The following is a 22810-nucleotide window of genomic DNA, read 5'->3' on the forward strand; positions in this document are numbered from 1 at the left end:
CGCAGTGTGCTGCTGCCAGTCTTGTGTCAAGGGGCCAACAGAAAAGAATCATGGAAGCATTTTCCTGTAATTGCATTATTTATCTCATCTATTTCTTCCAAAGTAACAGAGGGGGCTCGGTCCCTTTGTATTTTAAGGAAAACAAAGTTTTCCAAACATTTTTTCACGGATGCAACAGTCAAACATGTATGGAGAATGTTACCTGAAAGTCAAGTAACACCTTGAAAAAGAAAAAAAAAAAAAAAAAAAAAAGGAATATTGAAGCTGGGTCATTTTTAACATGTTCAGATTTCTCACACACCCTTGTTAACGTCAGATGATGTCATATATCTAAATTACAGATGAGCAAAACAATTAAATTTATGTCTTTTTTTTACCACAGTGCATTTATGATTAAACACATTAAGACCATCATTGCTATATTTAAGCTTGCTTTGATCAAGCCCAGAGTGGAAACTCAAATGAAATAGTAGAGCATCGACTATTACAGACAAAATTGCCTTTAAAGAAAAGGAAGAAAAGAGTCTAAATATTCTCACATGTGTTATTTTATAATTGCATAATTTGTCCTGCTTCAAAAAAGAAAAAAAAAGTTTACTGAAAGTCAGTAACTTGGACTGAGTTTATCCAAGGACAAGTACTTAAAATTAATTGTAATACTGTCACCTAGTGGTTGTAACATGTATTACAACTTTACGTGAGCAGAGTGAGAAAGTCAAAGATTACTTATGAATAACTGGCCTCAGGGAGAAAAAGAAAATTTTGAAAAGAAAGTTTCGAAAAAATATTTGACACAGTCTTTTTCCAAGTTGAAAACCAATAGACACTGTTGCTTTGATTAATAACTATAAAAACCTGATCACTGCAACAAACAAGACATCAGTTCCACCAGAATTCCTTCTGTCTTAAATTCAGTAACAAAACTTGTAGGAGTCCTTTTGCCTTATCAATATTAAGAGCATAGTCATGTAGAGGATAACATCTAATTCACTGACTCCTGTTCTGGGCTCCTGTTATGGGCAACAATGCAAAACTAATGCAAAATAGTTTATTTTCCAGTAAATAAATGTAATTTCACATTTAAAAAAATTGCAATTCATAAGCAAATATAAGAAAAATGCATACTGTGTTTTCACTGTATTTTAAAGTTCTCAGTTTATCACTTCATAAAGTAATTAAATCTGTGAATCTAATACAATTTTTCATTAAATTTATAGTAAAAGCATACATCACAAATATATTTTCTAAAATACATTTTGTTCCTATAAATATTAAATATTAATTTTAAGCACATGAATTTAAACTGCTGTCGTGTCTTGTTTAACCAGCAGAACCACTACTGAGCTTCAGACCAATCACCATTTCTTTAGTAGTGCTCCTCCCACTCAGGGATTTTGATTTTTTATTTATGAAAAAACAAGATTTTTTATATTTTATTTCATCAAACAATAATTTCAACATGTATTTATAAAAGACAAAGATCTGATTTATTTGATGCACACAGCTTCAGTTTTATTACAACTTTTTAATATATATATTGAGGCACCTTTGACACATGCTGGGTGATCTAAATCGCAGTGTACATATTTCAGGCTACTGCTTGTGCTACAAGTTTAGAGTTGAGCTCCAAATGGCATGGGCCCAACCTCCCTCTTGCAGCTGAGATTCTACAGCTGCACCTTCATTTCCTTCACAACCAGCCCAGATCCCGTGTGCACACACCTGGTGGAAGCGTCAGTCTGCTCTAGAGGCACCCTGTGTTCATTGGGCTCTAGTAAATCAATAGGCTCACCCGCTGCAAAGGTTGGACAAAGACTAAAGAGGAGGTAATTTACATATATATACATGGAAATCTGTTTTGAGCTTTTCAACTGAAAAGAATGGGTAAATTTGAAACACTTGTGCTTCTCCATCAGAGGAGTTGTTGGAAAATTGTATCAATTAAGGAGCAGAAGAAATCCAGGCTTCACAGACAGTTGTGTATTACAATCTGGGAGCAGCAAAAAAAAAAAAGAAAAAAAAAAAAAGAGGGGGGCGGGGGGCTTGCCCAGGGTGCTGTTCTTGCAAGAACCACCACTGTGATGCAGCATGAAATAAAAGCTATGACAATAAATAATCATATAAGGTCTGTTATATAATACATATAAGAAAATACAACAATACGGCTTTAGAGGTTTCTTGCCCAGCATTTTGTTCAGAAGGTTTGATACTAATTCAAATGCGTGCCCAGAATTTAATCGAGCTGAAATGAGTACAGCCAGTCAGCCTACTTTCCCCGGGTTTCTCCACTGACAGGCGGGGAGCAGCAGGAAAACTGAGAGACTAGTCTTTCTCAGTCCAGCCCCGCTGCTGTGCCAATGCGCAAACAGTCTCCGCCGTTCAGGGATAGGTCTCCCCCAAAATGAGGCTGCGCTCGAAACGATCATGCGATTGAGTGACGAGCGCGTCATGCTTGTCTTCCTCCTCCTCTGCTCTGTGCGATCAGTGGCTCTGTGTTCCGCAATCCCCCGGGATACTGTACCGCCCTCGATGGCTCTGCTATCGCCGTTCCGTTCGCACTGAATGGCCGGCCGGATCGAGGAAAAACGGGGGGAGAGAGCGCTGCGTCTCCTCCTTTAGACCAACGCTCTGCATCAGCTTCCCAGTGAGGGGGTGAGTGTCTTTCTTTTTTCTTTTTTTTTTTTTTTTTTTTTTTTTGCAGTGGTGTGGGGGCGTCCTGTCGGGGGGTCTGATGATGATCCGGTGGCGGCGGAAGTGGGGATCAAATCGGTCTAGCAGATGCGGGACGATTAAAGTTTTTGGGTTAACCATGCGAGCGGAATGAATCCAGGTTGGCGCAGTTTAAACTTTCGTCATTGTCTTTTCTCAGATCTGGATTTTAATGATGTTTAACAGATTTTTTTCCCCGTAGGTCTCAATAAACTTGCGAGAAGGCAAGCAGTCTCTCAATGTCTGTCGTTTTTTTATTATTATTATTTGGCCCGGCAGCCCCTTGCGATAGCCGGTTTCGAAGAATTGTGCCTTGTTGTGCTCCCACCGACCCCCCCTCTGCTCCGTGCCGCACTGGTTCCGTCTGGCTCGCCCTCAGCTGCTGCGTGTCCTGGGATGACCTGTTGATGTCGGTAGAATGGAGAATGGCAGAGGGGGAGCCGATTTCCCCCATCACCAAAATATTCAAATAAGCTAAAAAAGAAGACAAAATTGGGGTCTCCGACACCTAGGGCCTTAGCACGTCCCTTAGCCCCGTCCTCTCGGGAAGTAAGTGTTGCTTTTGTTTATGTTTTTAGCGCGGAAATGCCTCGACATTGTGCAGCCGGGATGAGAGCAGCCGGTGAGGTGGGATGGTGAGCCCAAAATATTTAACAGTGGCGCTAGCTTAGCCGTTAGCCTCCTCCCATAGGCCTGCTGCAGATGGGAGAGGGCATGGAGCATTTAGAGTCTGATATAGGGGATTAATTACCACCGACTTGTCTGCTTAGAACCCAACAACTTGGGTCGGGGTTTGCTGCCTCACGTCCCCCATCCACCTTTCACAGACTGGATTCTGTATCACTTCTTCATCACAGTCTGACATCTTTTCCAGTTCAAACATCTTTGCAGAGAGGCATGCATGGGCAGAGATTCGGAAAGGAGAAGCTGTGGGTATATATGTGTGTGCTGCTTTGATATGACTAATCACAAATCAGTTCTGTAGCTGTATATGTCTTGACATGAGAGGAGCAGCACAGGTATGCAGGCATGGACACATGCACACCAGGAAATGCCTCCATAGAGGGAGTGAACTATGTGCCAGGTGTACCTGTGACTTTCCATGAATCACCCATGTTGCTGTGTCAAAACTTGTGCTGTCTGCAGATGTAGAGCTAGGTTGACTGCATTGTTGTATGTTGTCACATAATCTTTTTTTTAATTTTATACAGAATAGTTTATTTTTAATCATCTTGTGTTCTTTTCCTTGTTGTTGTTTTTTATTATTATTGTTCCTAATGGGCTCCGGGCGAGTTTGCCATTTGTTACCTCAGCCGTGTCATTCAATCTTCTCTCCGTACCCAAAGACAAAACATGTTCTACTGATTTATTTGAATCACTGCAAATCCGGTTAGTTCTTTTTGCAGCTAATCCCATGTAAAATTTTATTAAACTGCTTAGTATTTTCTGAAAATGTTTAATTGCACCTAATCTCTATTTTGGTTCTGATCCCTAATTGGGTCATTTCACTCCTAGGAAGCATATTTCTTCCTCCTGATCTAAGCAGAATGACTTCAACCAATATTACTAATGGTGTTGAGAGGAAAAACAAATATTGCTGTCGTAGCCAATAATCAATATTTACCGATATTATACACCATTGCCTGCCCTTTCAACACCTTGAAAAAAAGAAAAGAAACAACCACACAGCTGAGTGCTTCCCTGTTTCAGATAAAGACTCCACAATCCTGCACTGTCTGTATAACTATCACGGTCACATTCCTACACAAACACCACATGACCCCCTCATCCCAAAACACATACACAAAAGGTTACAAGATGTAAATAAGCATTAGTTGTTGATTTTGGCCCAGTTTTACATATCCAAATGTAATGTTAATGCTGATATATTTATCCCTAAAGCAGATCCACAGTACTTTTCCCTAAACTACCTGGAGAGGACACTCAAAAAACTGAATTAAATAGGAGTTTCTGGGAAAAAAAAGTCTGTTCAGTTCCATTTATATGTGGGCCAAATATTCCTGAAGCTTACAGTGATAAGTCTTTGACTATGTTGCAAGAATGTTTGACCTACTTTCTCCTCCAGGCTGGAGGAGTATAAAATTTAAGCCACAGTATGAAATTGACTTGTTCCTATTCCTGTTTTTTATATAGCTAATAGCATAAGGACCTAATATGATCCCTCTCATCTCCGCAGGCCCCACTATCTCTCCTTAGTGCATAAACACACACATGGATACAAGGACGCATACACACACTCTCTATCACTGTCAGGGTAAACTGAGCAAACACACCCTGCTCTCAGCGTGGCGTTTAGTGTGACTTTATGTGCACGCATGTGTGTGCTCGGTGCAGCTCGCCAAACTGTAAACAAGCAGTATTGTCTAATGTCCATGTGTGACTCAGTGTGCCTTTTGTGGGTTTGTTTGAGTTTGTGTGTGTGTGTGTGCATTTGTGTTTTAGTATGAGAGAGAGGGAGCTTGAGAGAGACAGAGACAAAGCAAGCATTTCTCTTTTACCCTGGATCTTGGCTGGATCCCAAATGAAGGGCTTTGGATATGATGGGGCTGCTCAGTCCAGCCCTTCTCAGTCGCAATCACACCAAAATTGGTTGTATACTTCTAACAGGGTGGGTATCTGTCAGTTTGTTCAATTGAAAAACCAAATTTATCTGATGCATATCTGTTTCTTCCTGTTTACATGAGAGCAGCATGCAAACAGCATTTTTAAGGGCAAAGAATCTGTTTGATGAAAAGCTTTGTGTGTGTTTTTTACTTGAAAGTGTGGTGTGGGCATGCTCAGTCTTAAGCATGTGAAAATTTTACATGAGCTTTAAGAACAACCAGTGCTATATGGGCAAATCAAAGAACCAATACTATTTGCTTTTTAAGAACAACCAATGTTATCTGGACATGTTAATGACTCTTTTATGATTGTAACTTTGACAGAGAGCATACAAAGTATATACAACACCTTCCAAACGTATTCACACATCCTGAACATTTAATCCTTCAGTCTTTCCAACCCGGAAAGTTTTGGTTTTATCCATCCAGAGGACTCTCTTCTACATTGTTGCTGTGTTCTCTTTATTGCTTGTCGCAAATTTTAAAAGGCACTTTTATATCCTTGTTTAACAATAGGGTTTGTCCTTGCCACTCTTCCATAAATGAAATTGATGACTTATGGCATTTAAGGACGAACAGATCCTTCTATCTGAGCTGTGGATCTCTGCCATTCCTTTCTAAATTTAACTTGGTCCTCTTGGTTTCTTCTTAGATTTTTGATTTCTTCGCCCATCCATCTACTGACGGTCTTTACTGGATTGTCCTTGTTGCGAGCTGATGTCTTTAATGTGTGTTACATGCTGGACAACTATACAGACCAGGAAAGGACAGCACATAGACAAACAGGACAAACGGTCATGTAAGAGAGTTTTAGAGTAAGCAACTGGGTTAACCTCACAGTTGTGTTTTTGGACTGTTGAATGATGCTTGGCTACTCAGAGAGAATCCATCCTTGCACAGAAGGAACATCCAAACACTTTGGAACAAGAACCAAGGCTGGGATTTGAACCCACACCTTATTGTTGCAAGGTAACCACTAGCAACTGTGTTACTGTGCAGTTTATCTCCACATCCTCATCATTTTAGGTTTTTGGTTTGCAGTTCCGTAGTACTTTTTAAATGATCAGATGCACTGATTAAACTGATTTTTATTCTTACTTGTAAAAAAAGAAATATTTTTGAAAATGTTCCCTGCCTTATATAGGCAGGGAACATACTTTGTGTATTACATAAAATCCCATTGAAATACATTGAGGTTTGTGGCTATAACACGTCAATGTAAAAAGTTCCCAGAGTATGAATGCTTCTGCAAGTCACTGTACTTGGCATGCTAAGAATGCTGGTACACTAGCTGTAAGTAATGCATATGTAACAGTAAACAGAAATGTCTTCCCTCTGTCCTCAAATATTTTCACACAGTCTGCCTTTGGTTCATTTTTATTTAACAGACCTTAATGCAGCAGTCCAAGAGAAGCTTCAAGCCAAGTGAGTGTGCAGTAGTTTCACTGTTGATTGAGGTGAACTGTAACATGCAATGTGGTTTCTGTTCAGACCACACACACTTTCACACACGGAATAAGAGAACATGACCCACTTATCTGAGGCTGTGCAACTTTATAGCTTACACAAAACACAGGATGATAAAAAGGCTTTTACCCAGCCTAGCCCTGACAATAACAGTTATTGTACAGCTGAGGTTATTTACTTGAGTAGTGTGATTATAGGTTATGTTGAAGTTTAAACAAATCTGCGAAACTCTACAAAAGGTCTTCACTGGGAAAAAAGAAGAAGTGTTTTTTTGTGTGTGTGTGTGTGTGTGTGTGTCTTAACGTCAAAGTTTATACAGAGCACTTTATTATTATCGGGGCCTTGATGAAGACTTATACAAAAGTCTTAAAGTAATATCAATGCCATCTAGTGAACCTTTTCCTTGTTGATTTGGCTGTATGTTTGGGTCATTTTTAGTTTTTTTGTTTGGTAGAGTATGCCAGGTTTGGATGCCATAAACTCCTCATTTGTTTCAGTTCAGATCTACTTGGAGTGGTTGTTGCTGGACAGCTTGGTCTCCATCTCATCTGTCCAACATATTTCCAAGCAACTGGTTAGTCTAGATAGTTTCTAATGGGTATTTTGGAGACTTTGGGATCCATTTATCTAACTGTATGGTTTGCGGACCCTTTGTAACCTCCATTCCCATCTTCCTCGCTGTGTGTGGTGGCAGTATAAACTTGGGTTTTCATCCATTTTTCTTTTGTTTTTGCTACAGCTCCAGTTGTTGAAGGCTTTTAGGTGTTTCTTGTAGCCATCTCTTTACGTATAAAAAATCTTCTTTGGATAGATGGCATGTTCTTTTTCCTTTCCCATTTCTAAGATTAGCTAAGAGAAATGGGACCAATTCTTGTGTCGTAAGACTGTTCCTGTCTGCTAATGAAATGTTGAAGAAACTCTGGTTATTTATAAAACAATAAAGCAAGAACACTTAACTTCACTCAAAAACAGCTATTCTTTACCAGTAATATTTTTACCCCTTGATATGCAGTTATTAAATGCTTAAAGTTTCTAATCTTTCACTTTCAGATTAACTGTGTATCTGAAGGCTTTATGCACATTTTTACCTTTTTATACTTCTGGAGGATTAAGAGCTGTTCTTTTAAATGTATTTTTTCAGTTGGAAATAATGTGATTTTTGCAGATTTGGATTAAATTATGTCCTTTAGCTATTTTATTTGCACTGATGAAATCTCATGAGACATTTTTAGTTGCTTGCGTCTCACACATTCTTCACCTGTTTTTCTTTCTTTGAGCCTTTTGTCTTTTTTGTCCTTGTTACATTGCTCCTCCTCCACACATTACCCTCTGAAATGCTTCTCACACCACACAGACATCACAAGAAGAGTTTTTGTCATCGCTGAGAGTGGCTCTTTCCAAGTTATCCCACTGTGTGGCCTCGATCCTGCTCGTAGCTGTGGATAAAGCTGCAGAAACCCATGAATCAAAGTGTTACCCGCTGAGCAGCTCTACAGTTACCATGTGAATAATGTCATAGCCAGCCTAACGGCCCATTGGATTTATTGAAGTCTACTCTAGAGACAGCCTTGTCTCAAATTAAAGACTTGACCTAGTGGTAGCTTAACTTATTCACGTCTTTCTCTTCTTCCTTTCCCAGCAAACCCTTTGGTGGTGTGCGTAGGCGCGCCATGGCCCAGACCCTCCAGATGGCGATCCCGAACTTTGGCAACAACATTTTAGAGTGTCTGAACGAGCAGCGACTGCAAGGCCTCTACTGTGATGTCTCTGTTGTGGTCAAGGGCCATGCCTTCAAGGTACTCATCACACTTTATTCTAGTGTTGCATTCTTTTTTAGAGAAGGACTTGGTTGGGGATGAAAGACAAAATTTGAGAAATTGGAACTGTTGTGCCTCCTTGGTACCTTTATACAGGATATGGTATACATTACAATTTTTACTGCTGAATTCCAGTTTTACTTTGTAATACCAAAGTTCTGGTAAGTGGTGGTTTTTGTATGAGTGATGCCCTAGACAAGCCTTTCTCTTTTTGTCTGATGCAATAAGTGGGTTCACAAAAACGAAATGACTGGAGATTTTAATTATACCTTTGAGAACACAAGAATTTATTTTTTCAGGTTACAAATCCAAACCGTGGTTCAGTCTCTCAAATCAGCATAAAATCACCCAGTCCAGGTTTACTTGTGTATTTATCTCACTTTTCATCTTATTAAAGTTGTCTTGATGTCCTGTTTGACCCGAGGCTATTCCTTGTCAAATTTACCAGTGTGCGCAGCAGTTTATCAGCTAATTCTGAGAGGCTTGGCTGTGGTCACCTGCTTATCCATCCCCAGATATTCTACCTATATGAGCTGGGCATTATGTCCAATAAAACATACTAGAGACAGTGGGATTTTTATTTTCTTTTTTAACAAAAAAAGCTATTCTTAAGTCTTAGGTCCTGTTTACACAGAGCCGCTCATCAATTACCGTAACAATTTTGTTTCGATCCTTGTCTTCACGATACCAGTGACCAGAGTCTCTCACACCGGCAATTTTTGGCTTATTCTATGCATGAACCAGCAGATAACAGCAATAGTATTTGTGTATAGTATTGTCCTGGGTTGTGCTCCGTAACCTGTTAAGTTTAACACAACTTCTGATAAGGAATATGTGTTATCCCAGAGTTCCAAATCAATCTACTTCATACAGAAATATGATTTTTGTCTCCAGTGGTGGAGTGACTCCAAGTGAAGGGAGTAGAAAAACAACCTGTTTACCCTGAAACCTCAACATGCTTTTCAATATCTACTCTGTACGAAACAATGGACCTATACTGTTGTTATAAAGGACATTTACCAAACAAAAACCTTTAGAAACCGGGGTTGTTGTTTTTTTTTTTTTAAGAAATGGCCGTTACATAATCTTTAAAAAAAAAAACTCCCCAAAAAGCCCTTTACCAGATTGCCTGGAAAATTCCTTTGAACAACACTGTTCTACAGTTTTATAAATGAGCAGATTAACATACAGGAAGGGAAAAAAAACGGGGAAAAAAAATAGTTTCTTAGAAGAAGAGGGAGATGTTAATTTTCCATCATGCTTCAAATCTTATATGGACTTCCTTCCATCTTGGAGACGGGTTACAAAAGGCTCCTCTGACCCTCAGATGACCTACGACTCCCCCACATGGATAGCCTCTTGCATTATAGATTTGCTTTTTTGGCTTCGTCTTGTACCAGGAGGGACTGAAGCATATAGATAGTAGGAATTACTAACCTCTGATCAACAAGTTTATTTATTTCTTGAGAGTATTGGGGCCCATCATGTAAGCCAGGAAGCACTGAGAGGATCATGTTCTTTGATTTCATCAGTTCTTTTAACACCATTCAGCTGTGATGTCTTAAGGACAAACTGGAGCTGTCAGGAGTGGACCATTAGCTGTCCCAGTGTATACTGGACTATCTCAGTGGCTGCTCACATTATGTGAGGACACAGGGCTTTGTCATGGACAGGCCGGTCTGCAGTATGGGGGCCCCGCAGGGAATTGGGCTGGCACTGTTCTTCTTCACCCTCCACACCGCAGACTTCTCAATCAACTCTTCTCTGATGACCCTTCCATCGTCGGCCTCATCACAGATCAGGACGTCTCAGATTACAGACAGGGCTTTGTGGATCCTTGCCAGCTGAATCTTCTCCAGAACGATGAAAACCAAGGAGCTGGTTGATCGTCGCAGGTACAGATCCACCCCACCGAGGCCTCTGAGCATCCTGGGAACTGACATTGAGATAGTGGACTCTTATAATATCTGGGTGTTCACCTGGACAGTAAACTGGACTGGAGTTTCAACATTGGCCATCTTTACAGGAAGCATCAGAGCAGACTCTGAGGTAGATTTGATTAGTATATTTTTTTGAGTTTTTGTGACCAGGATATAGTTCTGCTTGTCACTGTACTTGTCCATATTCCAACTGAGAACTTCAAGTGCTGCCATTGGATTCACTCGAACGTGTGCGCTCTTTTGCACACAGTACAATTTCTGGGTCATATAATTCCGATTGAATGAAATATTAGTATCAAATTTGTTCCTGTGGTCCGTTTTCTACTTCAGTTGGTTATCAAATGAAAATGGAAAAAAAAAAAAAAACTATACAATTGATAGATGGACTCTAACAAACTCAATAAATGTTTACATCCTTGCTGTTACGTTATTTGCACAATTGTTCAGATTCTGGTAAAATAGTCGGTATTTTTTTAAGCATAAGCATACGCAGACATGTTGTACATTCTGGTATCATTTTACTCAGTTGCACATTTCTTTGGATTGGAGTATGCCATTATTATTTTGGATTTTCATTCAATTTGTCCTTACTGTACACTCTCTTATCCCTACCCTCTGTTTTTACATTTTGACCTTAGTGTGAGCTGACTTGCTGTTCACTTTGCTGCTGGGACACCTGAATTTCTCCACTGACTGACAATAAAGGTTATTTCTTTTTCTTCTATTCTTACTTTAGGCTCATCGAGCTGTTCTGGCGGCCAGCAGCTCTTATTTCCGGGACCTTTTCAGCAGCAGCACCAATGCTCCGGTTGCTAACAGCAACGAGACGAGCCCCACTGTTGTAGAGCTCCCTCCAGCTGTGCAGCCCCAGTGCTTCCAGCAGATTCTGGCTTTCTGTTACACAGGCCGCCTCAGCATGACAGTGGGAGACCAATTTCTTCTCATGTATACTGCGGGCTTTCTTCAGATCCAGCAGATCATGGAAAAGGGCACCGAATTCTTCCTCAAGGTAAAGGTACATAGAAAATGGGAAATAGATTTAAAGTTTGTAAACATTAAGAAAAGCCGATGTGTAGTGGCAGTTAAAAGTAAGCTAAGAAACTAATCTTAAATTTAGATGTATTGTGTTAAAAATAAAGTCAGCTTTGCATCATTTTCTGTCAGAATGTACTTGTAAATATACAAGACTTACTTATAAAACTGAAAATATACTTAACTGATCCTTAGCATGTGGGTCTTCCTGCTTTCTCTCATTTTTCATTTAATTATCTTATTTGTGGTTCAAGCAGGAAATATTCAAAACTCCTTTTCAAGAAGTAGTTGTTACTCCCATTCAATCTAACATAGCTGCCGGGCCATTTCAGGATATTTAGTGGCAATTTTTTTTAAAGCTAGATTAAAAACAGTAGAGAGAGGAGAAAAGGGAAAAAGGAGCCCAAAATTATTCTTAAAAAGTAATTTAAAGGCTACGTGTTTTTAGGTTTCAGTTGCTACATTTTGTAACAAAACTGTTTGTGAAAGAATAGTTGACAGAAAGGGAGACTTTAAAAAAATAATAGCATGCCAGATAATAAAATAATTACATAACCAGGGTCATTTGAACAGATGATACCAAAGTGGAGATGCTTGGCCATAATGTATAGCTTGATCTGCCATGGACAGTGGAGGAGGGATAATGGTTTGAGATCTGCAGCCACAGGGCCTGAGCAAAATCTATCCAGCAAATTGGGAGTAAAATTTAAGGTGCGTCAGCCCAACAGTAAAAGTTTGGTGAATAATGAGACGCATAACAGGATAATGCTTGAATAAAATCGCAAAAATAAAATCCACAACATGATCATGAAAATCTAAAGAATCAAGGTAGGAAATGAAGTTATAACTTGTGATAAATACATAATATCATCTCCTCAGCAAAGAAAATGACATTGCAAAGGTTTTCCTTTGCTATTTCAGTTTGGCTTCAACAAAAGACTGTTGAAGCTTTTCTGCTTTGGGGTCCTAACAAACATAGACTGCAGTCTATTCAGGTGCTGGGGGATAAATAAGTAATTTGTTATTTCTGTCTTAACAAAATGGCTTTATTGAAAAAGCTGCATATGACAACATGTGCTGACTTGAAGAAGCCACAACTTAGTTGTACTTTCTTAATTACTTTAGCAACCCTTACAAAAAAATCCCATGAAAATCACGTGACTTTCACATGTGATCACATGTGGTTCACACAAATTTTTACATGTGAATGATGTGAATCACATGTGAAAGCACATGAATACGTGTGATTTTGGAACGTTTCGTGGTAAAATCACATGTGATCCAGATGTGATTCACATGTGATCACATGTGATTTTCATGGGATTTTTTTGTAAGGGAAAACATCTTAGAGTCATTAAGCAGCAAGCTTTATCAAATATGACCATAGAGAGACACTATTTACATTGCATACAGTAACATTACAATAATGATACATTTGCAATACATTGTGCCCTGTTTTAAAGTGTTGAATTAAAAACCATCAGTTCTTAATGGAGTCGCCCATTAATGAATGCCTACACATATTTCCACATTGAATTCAGTTTGTAAAGATAATGGGCTAAAATTCCCATTTCTTAAAAGTGAGAAAATTGATATGCAGCTTCGCTGAAGCGGTTTCTACTAACAGTTGAATTCTCCAATGAATTTAGGTTTTCCTTTCTCTGTTTTAAGTTGAAGTTTGACTTTTCTTAAACCAGATGCGACATAATGACATGAAATGAGATAACATCAGACTCATATAGCACATTTCAGGACACTCAAAGGTGCTTTACAAATCAGTCATTTCCATTGACACACACATTCTCACTCTGACAATGGCAAGCTACCGGATAGTAGCCACAGCTGCCCTGGGTGAGGCAATCTGATAAGAATAGTTTGTTAATGTTAGTTTATTTGTCTTGTACACATCTGAGTGAATTCTGACTCAGTTTTAATAACTTGTCTTTGAATGGATAATTTTTTTTTGTTACTTTTCACTATGAATATTTAAATTACCTAAATTTTACATCTCAAAGTATGAACACAAGATGATTTCACTTCAGAAAACTGCATGTCCATATCTCCACTAAAGTGACCATGTGTATATAAGTATAAAACTTATATATGCATGTTTTTTCTAGGTGTCCTCCCCAAGTTGTGACTCCCAAGGTCTTCATGCCGAGGAAGCTCCGACCTCAGAGCCGCAGAGTCCTGTAACACAGACCAGTAACAGTGCACCACGTCCTGCCTCCAGCGTGACGCCGCTCCCTCTCGTTTCACGACTTAAGACAGAGCAGCCATCCAACCAGACGGAAGCCGCCGCTCCTTACTCTGTGGTTTGCACTCCTGTTGCCAAGCGGCTGTGGGAGGGCGGCAGCACCCGCGACGGAGGCGGGATAGGCTCGGGTGGCGGCGGTGGAGGAGGAGGGGCCAGAAAGACGGCCCGTTATTCCCAGGAGGCGGTGCGGGGCAGTGCCATCCAGACCCCCGTAGCTCTCGGACTGGCCATGGGCATGAACGCCACCACAACCAGCCTGGCAGGCATGGCGCCCAGTGGTGGGATTGGTGGAAATGCCAGCACCAACGGGAATTCTGCAGCGGGGCTCGGAATGTCAGAGGGGGCCAGCCCCGGCACACTGAGTACCTACGCTAGTGACTCACCCATCAGCTACCATGACGATGAGGAGGAAGAAGAGGGAACAGACGAAAGTGCAGAGGAGCAGTACAGGCAGATCTGCAACATGTATACCATGTACAGTATGCTCAACATGGGAGCAGCAGGTAGTAGAACTAAAGCAAACATTTAATACACGTTAATGTGCTTCATAGTACACAACCCTTTATTTTTATATTTGACTCTAATCCCACAGCGCTGCATCAAACTCTAGGGGGCACAATCAGAAAATACAATGAGCGTGTGAACTTAATGTGGGTTTTACTGTTTTGCCAGCAGCCGGGGAGCGAGTCGAGGCCCTTCCCGACCACATAGAGACCCGGGGTCGGATGCGAGGCCGAGACCTTACTTGTCTTCCTCCAGAACTTATTGCTCAGATAGGAAACCGCTGCCATCCCAAACTGTACGAGGAAGGAGACCCGGCTGAGAAACTAGAGTTAGTCTCAGGTATGTGAGTGCATCCGATTATTGTTGAGCACAGTGAAGTCCTGGAAGGAAAATCTGTGTGGATAATTCAGCTAACACATAGATTTATTGACTAGATGTTTGTGTTTTAATTACCAAACTAAAAGAGTCGATGTGCCACCAAGCATGATATGAAATTGAGACAAATCCTGCATTTGTATGATGGTTTGTTTACCCATAAATCAATCGATTATAGAGGATCATTGAAAAAATATTCTATTTTGTTACAGCATCACCCAGTGTGGAAAGAGGCCAGGTGCTGAGATTTGCTGACCTACAGTCCAAATAAGATTTTTTTGTTTGTTTTTTTTTTTAAACTTGGCTTGTTGTGAATAAAAATAAAATGGTCTAATATTGTTTAATTATTCAAAATTCAGAGATTAGAGAACTGAATACAACGCACCCCTGACCACTCTTTAATTATTTTATTTTACTTATTTATGTAGCTTTTTGGTAATTTGAGTAGTTTTAGTAATTCAGAATTCTGTGTGATTTTTCTCACTTGGCTTAAATCACAGACACGTTTCTTCAGCTGAGTCTCTGAAAATATATGTTGAAAAGATCCTACTTCTGTTTACACTGTTTTACTGCTGTTAGATACATTTCAATGAGTTGTTATAAGTTTGCCTTTTAAGACAAGTTAGTAACATAGCCAACATTATTTCATTAGATTTGATGAGTGAGCAGTATTTATAATCCATTCTGGTCTGTGTTTTTTTTTTTTTTATATTAACTTATGTTTGTTATTGTGCATATAGTATATTTCAGCAGATAACACTGGTGTTATATTGCACAAAAGGCCCTGCTTCCTGGTTCAACCGTTGGCTCTCTCTGTGAAGTTTCTTGAGTTATCGCCCACATTTCAGAGAATTGCATGTTAGGTTTCATGCTGCTGGAAAATGAATCACTGCTCCGTTGTTTTTGTATTTTTTATTGTATTTTTAAATTGAATTTTCTCTCTTTCACTCTGGAGCTTTAGAAAAACACCACACAAATTTTTGCTTTGCTTGTATTTTATGGGGGTTTTTTTTTTTTGTTTTTTTTTTTGTATATGAAATGTAGCCAAAACTTGAAATAATTCTATACCTTGGTTGCTCTAATCCCCAGATGTTATCTTAAACTTGCAAGTACATAGTGATAGCTTGTTCACATTTAGAGGAAGCTCTTCTCTTGATAACAGGGGACTGGCACTCGAGTATATAAGACTGTGTTGCTCATATCTTTGTGTTAAGGACATCCTGTGATAATCTCCACATTAAACGTGGGTATGGTTGCAAGTTTTACTTTATCATGTCCTGTGTGTGTGTGATTGTGTGCCTGCATGAGTGTGTGTTTGTATGAAAGGTGAGAAAAGAATGCAACCTGCAGAATATAAACTTGTTCTGCTGTGAAGCATATAAGACACAAAGAAAACAGCAAAATAGAACCAAAATAGGTGCAAACACAGCGCCGGCCTTTTGAGAACAACAGCAGCCGCAGCAATCTGATATGAATCAGTTGTCTCTAGATAAACAATTTCTCCATGTCTGTCTGAACATAACCAGATAAACATGTCTCTATAAATAATCGGTGTTTAGGGCATGTCTTCATTTGTTTGTGGCCGGGTGTTCAGCCTTCTGGCATGTGCTTTTGTTTGCAGGAACTTCTGTGTATATTTCGAGAGCCCAGCTAATGAACTGTCATGTGAGCGCAGGGACGAGACACAAGGTGCTGCTGAGGAGGCTGCTGGCTGCCTTCTTTGACAGGTTCGTTTCCTCTGTGAGGGTCTATTTCTGTAATGTATTTATGCAAAGACAGACAAGGCTCCGGTTTAATATGGAAATTATTGTTCCTTCTCGAGCTCAGTTGAGAGAAATAGGACAGCTATTTTAGCATCCCTCCATTCTCTTCACCTCATTTTTGTTTTAATGTATCAGGAACACTCTGGCCAACAGCTGTGGGACAGGGATCCGCTCGTCCACCAACGACCCGAGCCGCAAGCCCCTGGACAACAGAGTTCTCCATGCGGTCAAATGTGAGCAACAGCATTTTGCATATGCAAACAGTTAAAGAACGTGCTTGTTATTTTAATTAAGAATTGGAAATGTAAAGAACAGCAACACATTTTTACATAAGCCTTCATTTCTTATTAGTTCATAGGGGCCAGGTTTTTAAAATCTTTTCCAGCAGTCTTAATTAGGGTTTTTTATAGATTTTACTAGGAACAAATTGTCTTTATGACAGCTCGGTAGAAGAAATCCAAAAACATTTTGCACAGTTATGTGACATCAAAGCACTGGTTCTTTATTGAATTTGCATACCTGATCTTATTTGAACAATTAAATTGCCCAGAAGTGTGACAGGGCAAAGAGTGAAGATTTGTGCACATTACTGAACATGCAGGTTTCACCCTATGTTGTTTTGCACTTACAAATGACTGAAAAATAGAAAAATTTAAAATGTAAACGTACATGGGTGCATATATATATATATATATATATATATATATATATATATATATATATATATATATATATATATATATATATATATATATATATATATATATAAATTGACATACAGTCATGTCAATTAGTAGTAATTAGTGTGACCAGTTAAGACAAATCTAAATGTTGAATTTTAGTAAAACTCTGGAGCGACAGTTCTCCACATTTACAACTCCAAGTCTTTTTGGGACACAAATCTGCCAGGTTTACACATCTACCAGTGCATCTTTGACCATTCTTCTTTGCAAAATATTTGAAACTGGGTCAAACTGGATCTCGACTACAGATTTGCAAGGTCTGGATTCTGACCAGGCCTAACACATGGAAATACTTTCATCAGAAAAATTGTAAATTGCTCTATGTTTACTTATTTAAAGGTACATTTAAACAAATCAAAATATTGTGAAACTGTTAAAAATTGATATTTTGTTGATCCCAACCAGTTTGTTTTTCCAGGATTGCCTTGATTTTTAGCTCCTCCATCTTCTCATCAGTGGCCCATGTGTTCACGGTTTAATTTTGGTCTCATCTGACCACACCACTTTCTTTCAAATGCCATATTCCAGCAAACGACGTCTTTTTTACCATCATTAAGTTGAACTTTGTGGAGTGAAAAACTGCTGTCATGCCAGTCCACTCTACCAACTTTGGATCTCTACTGTTATGATGCGTCTCCTAACTGATTCTCTAATTAAGGCTTTCCTGGTCTGTTAGTTTAGATGGGCGGCCATATTGTGACAGGTTTTCCCTTTTACTATTAATGGATGCTCCTTGAGTGTTCCTCGGTCTTATTGACACTCCTTGTCCATTAATATTTTGAGGAATTCTGTCTTTATTCTGAAATTGTGACACCAATGTGACTTTTGAAGGACTTGCTGGTAAATAAAGAAGTCTGATCAAGCATGTGCCACCGTCTATCACAAGGTCCAATAAATTAAATGAAAATTTGTGATGAAATGCGAGGGCACTATGTAGTTTGTAGCCATAATCTGCTGAACTCCATAAAACAGTGAAGTCTTGAGTTGTTCTGAGAAGATGCAGAAAGTTTCCATCTCATTTTACTAATGAGTGTGACTCAAAGGATTTGTCTGTGGGATTTCCCATTTTCACCATCACCCCAGTCGAAACAAGATAAGTTCAGTATGTTTGGAGATTTATCTTTAGGCAGGGTTTTTTCTTCCATGGCTATCAGTTAACAGATGGCTAAGTGAATGTCTGATATCTGGATAGATAAAAGGTCAACAAGTCTAACCAAGCTCTGTGTAGTCATTTTATTCCTGTTGTGTCAGCTGCAGAAGTGAGTCATTTCAGTATGAGTTCCAGTTCTTCTCAATGACCTAGAGCACCTGAAAAGACTGACTTCTAGTTTTAGTCATTGTAGTTTAACATATATAGATTCACTGCACAAATATTCTGCTTTTAAACTGAGTTGTTTTCAAGAACATATGAAACAGGCTCTCAGGTTGAACAGATTTGAAGTCTGTGTAGCTGCAGAAATATTTCAAGATATTATAACGAAAGAAATTGAAGAAACTACCTGCTCTGTGCGAAATATTTATTTTTTTTAATTATATTTTTCAGTGAGGGTGGGACTTGAATATTTTACTTAAAGAACTCCCAAGCATTTAACCGACAGTTTTCAATCTGACTGTTTTCTTTTATCTCTTAAGGTTTGAGGGGGGGAAGCAACTTTGCAAGCTGTCCCACCTACTTGCACCTTGCACGCTGGCAATGCGCCAAAACTGCAGGGGTGGAAAAACGAATCTGTCACATCTGTAGAAAAGTCAAGCGTCCGCCTAAGTGGGAGTGTGAAAGTGGGAGTGTGAGATTACTATTATAATCTGTCACATTATAATAGTGACAGATTGATAAAGTCAGACTCTATAAAGTTGGAAATCTAGAGTATTTTCTTTAAAAACTAAAAATTTAATTTGAGTGCATTTATTCAGTTGGAAAAGCAATTCCGTATTAACAGGTATAGGCTTCACATAAAATCAAGGGTACCCCAAGTATGTTCACCTGTGCTTCCATGTCTCTGTAAAACCCCGTCTCCAACATTTAATCAGGCAATCAAGCATGACATAACATGTGTCTCCAGCCTAACTGTGTCTTGTCTGTCTCAGTTTATTGCCAGAATTTTGCCACGAGCTTCAAAGAGAGCGAGATGAACGCCATCGCAGCGGACATGTGCACCAATGCCCGCCGCGTGGTGCGAAAGAGCTGGATCCCCAAGCTGAAGCTGCTGATGGCTGAGAGCGACGCCTACTCCTCCTTCCTCCCCGATGGAGTCAAGACAGAGGACGAAGCCCTGGGGGCAGACCAGGCCTTCGAGCCGGTGGCCTCCCTGGAGGCCACCGGCGGCGCCGGCGTGGAGTCGGGCGGCTCCTCAGGTGAATCTCTGCCAGGCGTGGGTGGGGATGGAGGACCGTTGTTCTAAACACTCAGCTGCTGGAAAGGTTTAAGTCTGGTGACGCACGTACCAGTATCCCCCGCCCCCAGTTGTGCTTGCCTCCTCACTCTTTGACCCCTTCCTGATCTCTCTTTACACCTCTGTTGTCTGTACAACAGTGCTTGGGGCGACAGCTGTCACTCCGTTATAACCAGGACGTAAAAACTCACAACCTTTTTTTTTCTTTTTTGCTTTACGACTGTAAAACAGAGTTAGTGAAGTGAAAGGAGAATGTGTGAGGGTTTGTCCTCTACCTCCCCTTGTCTCAAATGGTGTGTAAGTGCAGCCACGGTTGCATTTAAGATACATTCCCCGAGGAGCAGATAGGGGGCGCTACCAGTGCAGCCAGAGGAAGAAAGGAGAGATGTTTTGGCAGGCTGGGAGCAGAGGTGACAAAAAAGAAAAATATGAATGTAAAAGTGTTGCTTTTATTTTTTTTTCTCTATGCAAGCCTGACAACTTGTGTTCCAGCCTTGGAAATAGAACTAAATTTAATTGTATTAAAACACAATAACACTACTTATTCCTCTTTACATCTTCCTCTCAACCCACCTCACCTCAGAGTGTTTCACTGTGCCGCATATTGTAGAAATATTCTCAACTCTTTTGTAAACGTGCTCGCATGTTTGTGTCTGTGAACTGAAAATTAAAAATTGGGGGGTGGAAGGAGGGGAGTTTTTTTTAACTAAGATGATTGTAAAGAGGACTGAGAGGAAACAGGTAAATAAAGATGGTTCTATTTTCAGAAGAAAAACTATATTTATACAGGCGCTCATGCCTAAATCGGTGTGAGCGATGAGAGCGAGGGGGATTGTTTTAAAATCTCCACGTAAGTAAGCTTCTGTCGAAAGAGTTATTGTCAAATGAGAGGAAAAGTGCTATTTTTGCAGGAGTATAACAAAGGAGTCTTATGATAGGAATTTGTGTCATTTATTTTTAGCTTTATTTTCAAATGAAAGAGATGGAATGAGCAGTTGAACTGCTAAATTAGACACATTTTGTCTTCTGTTCACCAGCCTGAAAGGAAATCATTTCGGACACTTTCGTTGGATTTCACTGTCTGTTAAAACCCTTCCTTTAGGCTGTGGATCTGCAGCTTTGATAAACCGCTTGCTCACAATCCTGAAGATTACTTGCAGAAACTCAAATGTTATATTGATCTCGAAAAAGAAAAAAAAACAAAAAACTGTTAGCTTTGTCTTTGTACAGAAATTACAAAAAAAAAAAAGAGTCAGTAGTAGTTATCAGACAAAAGAATGTGCCTTTTAACTGAAAGCAGTAAGAAAAAAGCGAGCTATTGCTTGAAGTAAAACCGATTTTAATGGTACTATCTGTGTGTGCCACGTAGTTCTTTGGTGTGGATTGTGCAGATGTGTGTCAGTATCGTATCCGTCGCACCTCTGCAACGTAGGAACTCGGAAAGGCTTTTATTTTGGAGTTTGAGATGACTTTGCACCTTTCATGAGAGACGGAGAGAGGAATGTGGGTGGTTTCTGCACCTTAATGAAAAGAACCAGTGGTTTGTGTATCTTTTTGAGAAACGTGTAGCAATCAAACCCCTGTAGGTGGAGTATGTCTTTTAATTTATCCCTCCCTATGCCTGCCTGTGTTTCTTGTAGATGACCAAGTAGTCAAATCCTAAGTGTTATTCCTGTTTTTTTGCACCTGATTTGTCTGATTAGAAAAAAATGTTGAAAACCAGTGTTCCTTTTTTTTCTCTTTCTTTTATTTTACTTTTGTTCCCCTACCCCCCCCAAATCGGAAAGTTTGTTTGACTGAATCCTTTTGAATGCATGTCAGTACAGGGGACTCACTTTTCCTGTTGCAGGTGAACTGACTTAGAATGTGCCGTTAACCTTTTACATTATTTTGCGGGGGAATCCGTGTTTTCCTTTTCAAATGCAGTTGAATCTGAAGTGCTTTTTTGTCTTGCAGATTACATTGCTGGGAGCGTCACAGATGCATAATAACTCAACCTCTTTTTGTCATTGTTCAAAATGTAAGACTTGACTTAGGTAGCTCAGCTGGGGTCAGTGTGGAGAATTAAAAAAGAAAAAATGCAGTATTGTGTAAGGGTGACAACTTCAAAAACCTCACTTTTTGCTTTCGACTGTAAGTGCCACGTGGGCACGCCCTCACCCCGTTTACCTCTCCACCATCTTTGAAGACTGTTGTGAGCTTCCTTTCCTTCACGCTTCAAGCTGGTGTCACGTTTCACTTCCACCAGCCTAACCATGCGTTTCTGAGAGACAAAGAAGAGGTTCAAGCCGTGCGGCCAGAATTAGAGGTCGCATCGCTCGTTTGTTTGTTTTCGAAAAGTGCAGCACAAAAGAAGCCTTTGCAGCGAGCTTGTTGTAGACTGGCTCACGCTGCACAGTGACCCTCTGAGCCATTTGTAATCTGCTCTGATTCATAGCAGATTGACTTCTCGCCGGTGAGTCATCCATGTTGATACGACACTCCGGCCCAACCCAAGTACACATCCTACCTGATTAGTAGTCTAATCAGGTCTCTAGATTAGACTACTGATAAACACTGGTTTAGGCTCAAGTGGAAAGAAGTATGACATGTCAGCTTTCAAAAGTCCCATGCTCACACTGTTTTATCTCATTTTTTGACAACTGAAAGCTTTTTTTTTTCCTTTCTTTGTTTTTGTTTCTTGAACATTAAGAGCAAGCTGTAATTTGCGCAGTTTTTTTTCGCATCCCATAACATGTAGACCTACACACTTGAATGAATAAGTTGTGGCACAGCATGAAGAGTCTTTTTTGTCTCTAAGCAGTACATATATAAATACGATTCTATATATGTATAGATACATACTGTATATTATATATAGACACACACATAAGGATCCGATTGTTTGTTGTGCACTCGCAGCATGAGGTATATATTTACCCAGAAACTAGGCGCATCCTCGCCGCCCCTGCTCTTTGCCCTCTGTAACCCTGTAGCACCCGTGGACCTCCTGTACTGCTCATCCTCCTACTTTCTGTGTTCAAAGTGCCAATAACTTTGTGAAAGCCCTGTAACTGTGATCCAACGTTATCAAAGATAATTGCACATTAACAACTGTAAAATAAATGCAAATTATAGAAATTAAAATCAAAAAAGAAACTTGTCATGAATTAAAAAAACAAACATCCTAATAAAAGATTTGTAACAATT

General features: G+C 39.7%; 1 protein-coding gene across 13 annotated transcripts; it reads left to right on the top strand.

The window, feature by feature from the left end:
- Positions 1-1531: 1531 nt before the first annotated feature.
- LOC122822397 (nucleus accumbens-associated protein 1) lies at positions 1532-22810 on the top strand. Of its 13 annotated transcripts, XM_044101013.1 has the most exons (9): positions 1710-1826; positions 2486-2652; positions 8440-8596; positions 11294-11572; positions 13710-14349; positions 14519-14689; positions 16347-16452; positions 16624-16721; positions 19317-22810. In XM_044101013.1, the coding sequence occupies exons 3-9, from the start codon at positions 8471-8473 to the stop codon at positions 19628-19630; spliced, it is 1734 nt and encodes a 577-aa protein (XP_043956948.1). In that variant the 5' UTR covers positions 1710-1826; positions 2486-2652; positions 8440-8470; the 3' UTR covers positions 19631-22810. The 13 variants fall into 13 exon arrangements, with proteins under 13 accessions (XP_043956940.1, XP_043956941.1, XP_043956942.1 ...); XM_044101005.1 differs by lacking the exon at positions 2486-2652 and having other exon boundaries at positions 1532-1826; XM_044101006.1 differs by lacking the exon at positions 2486-2652 and having other exon boundaries at positions 1532-1826; positions 14522-14689.

This window comes from Gambusia affinis, linkage group LG19 (genome assembly GCF_019740435.1).
Source record: "Gambusia affinis linkage group LG19, SWU_Gaff_1.0, whole genome shotgun sequence".
In the NCBI taxonomy this organism is placed as follows: Eukaryota; Metazoa; Chordata; class Actinopteri; order Cyprinodontiformes; family Poeciliidae; genus Gambusia; species Gambusia affinis.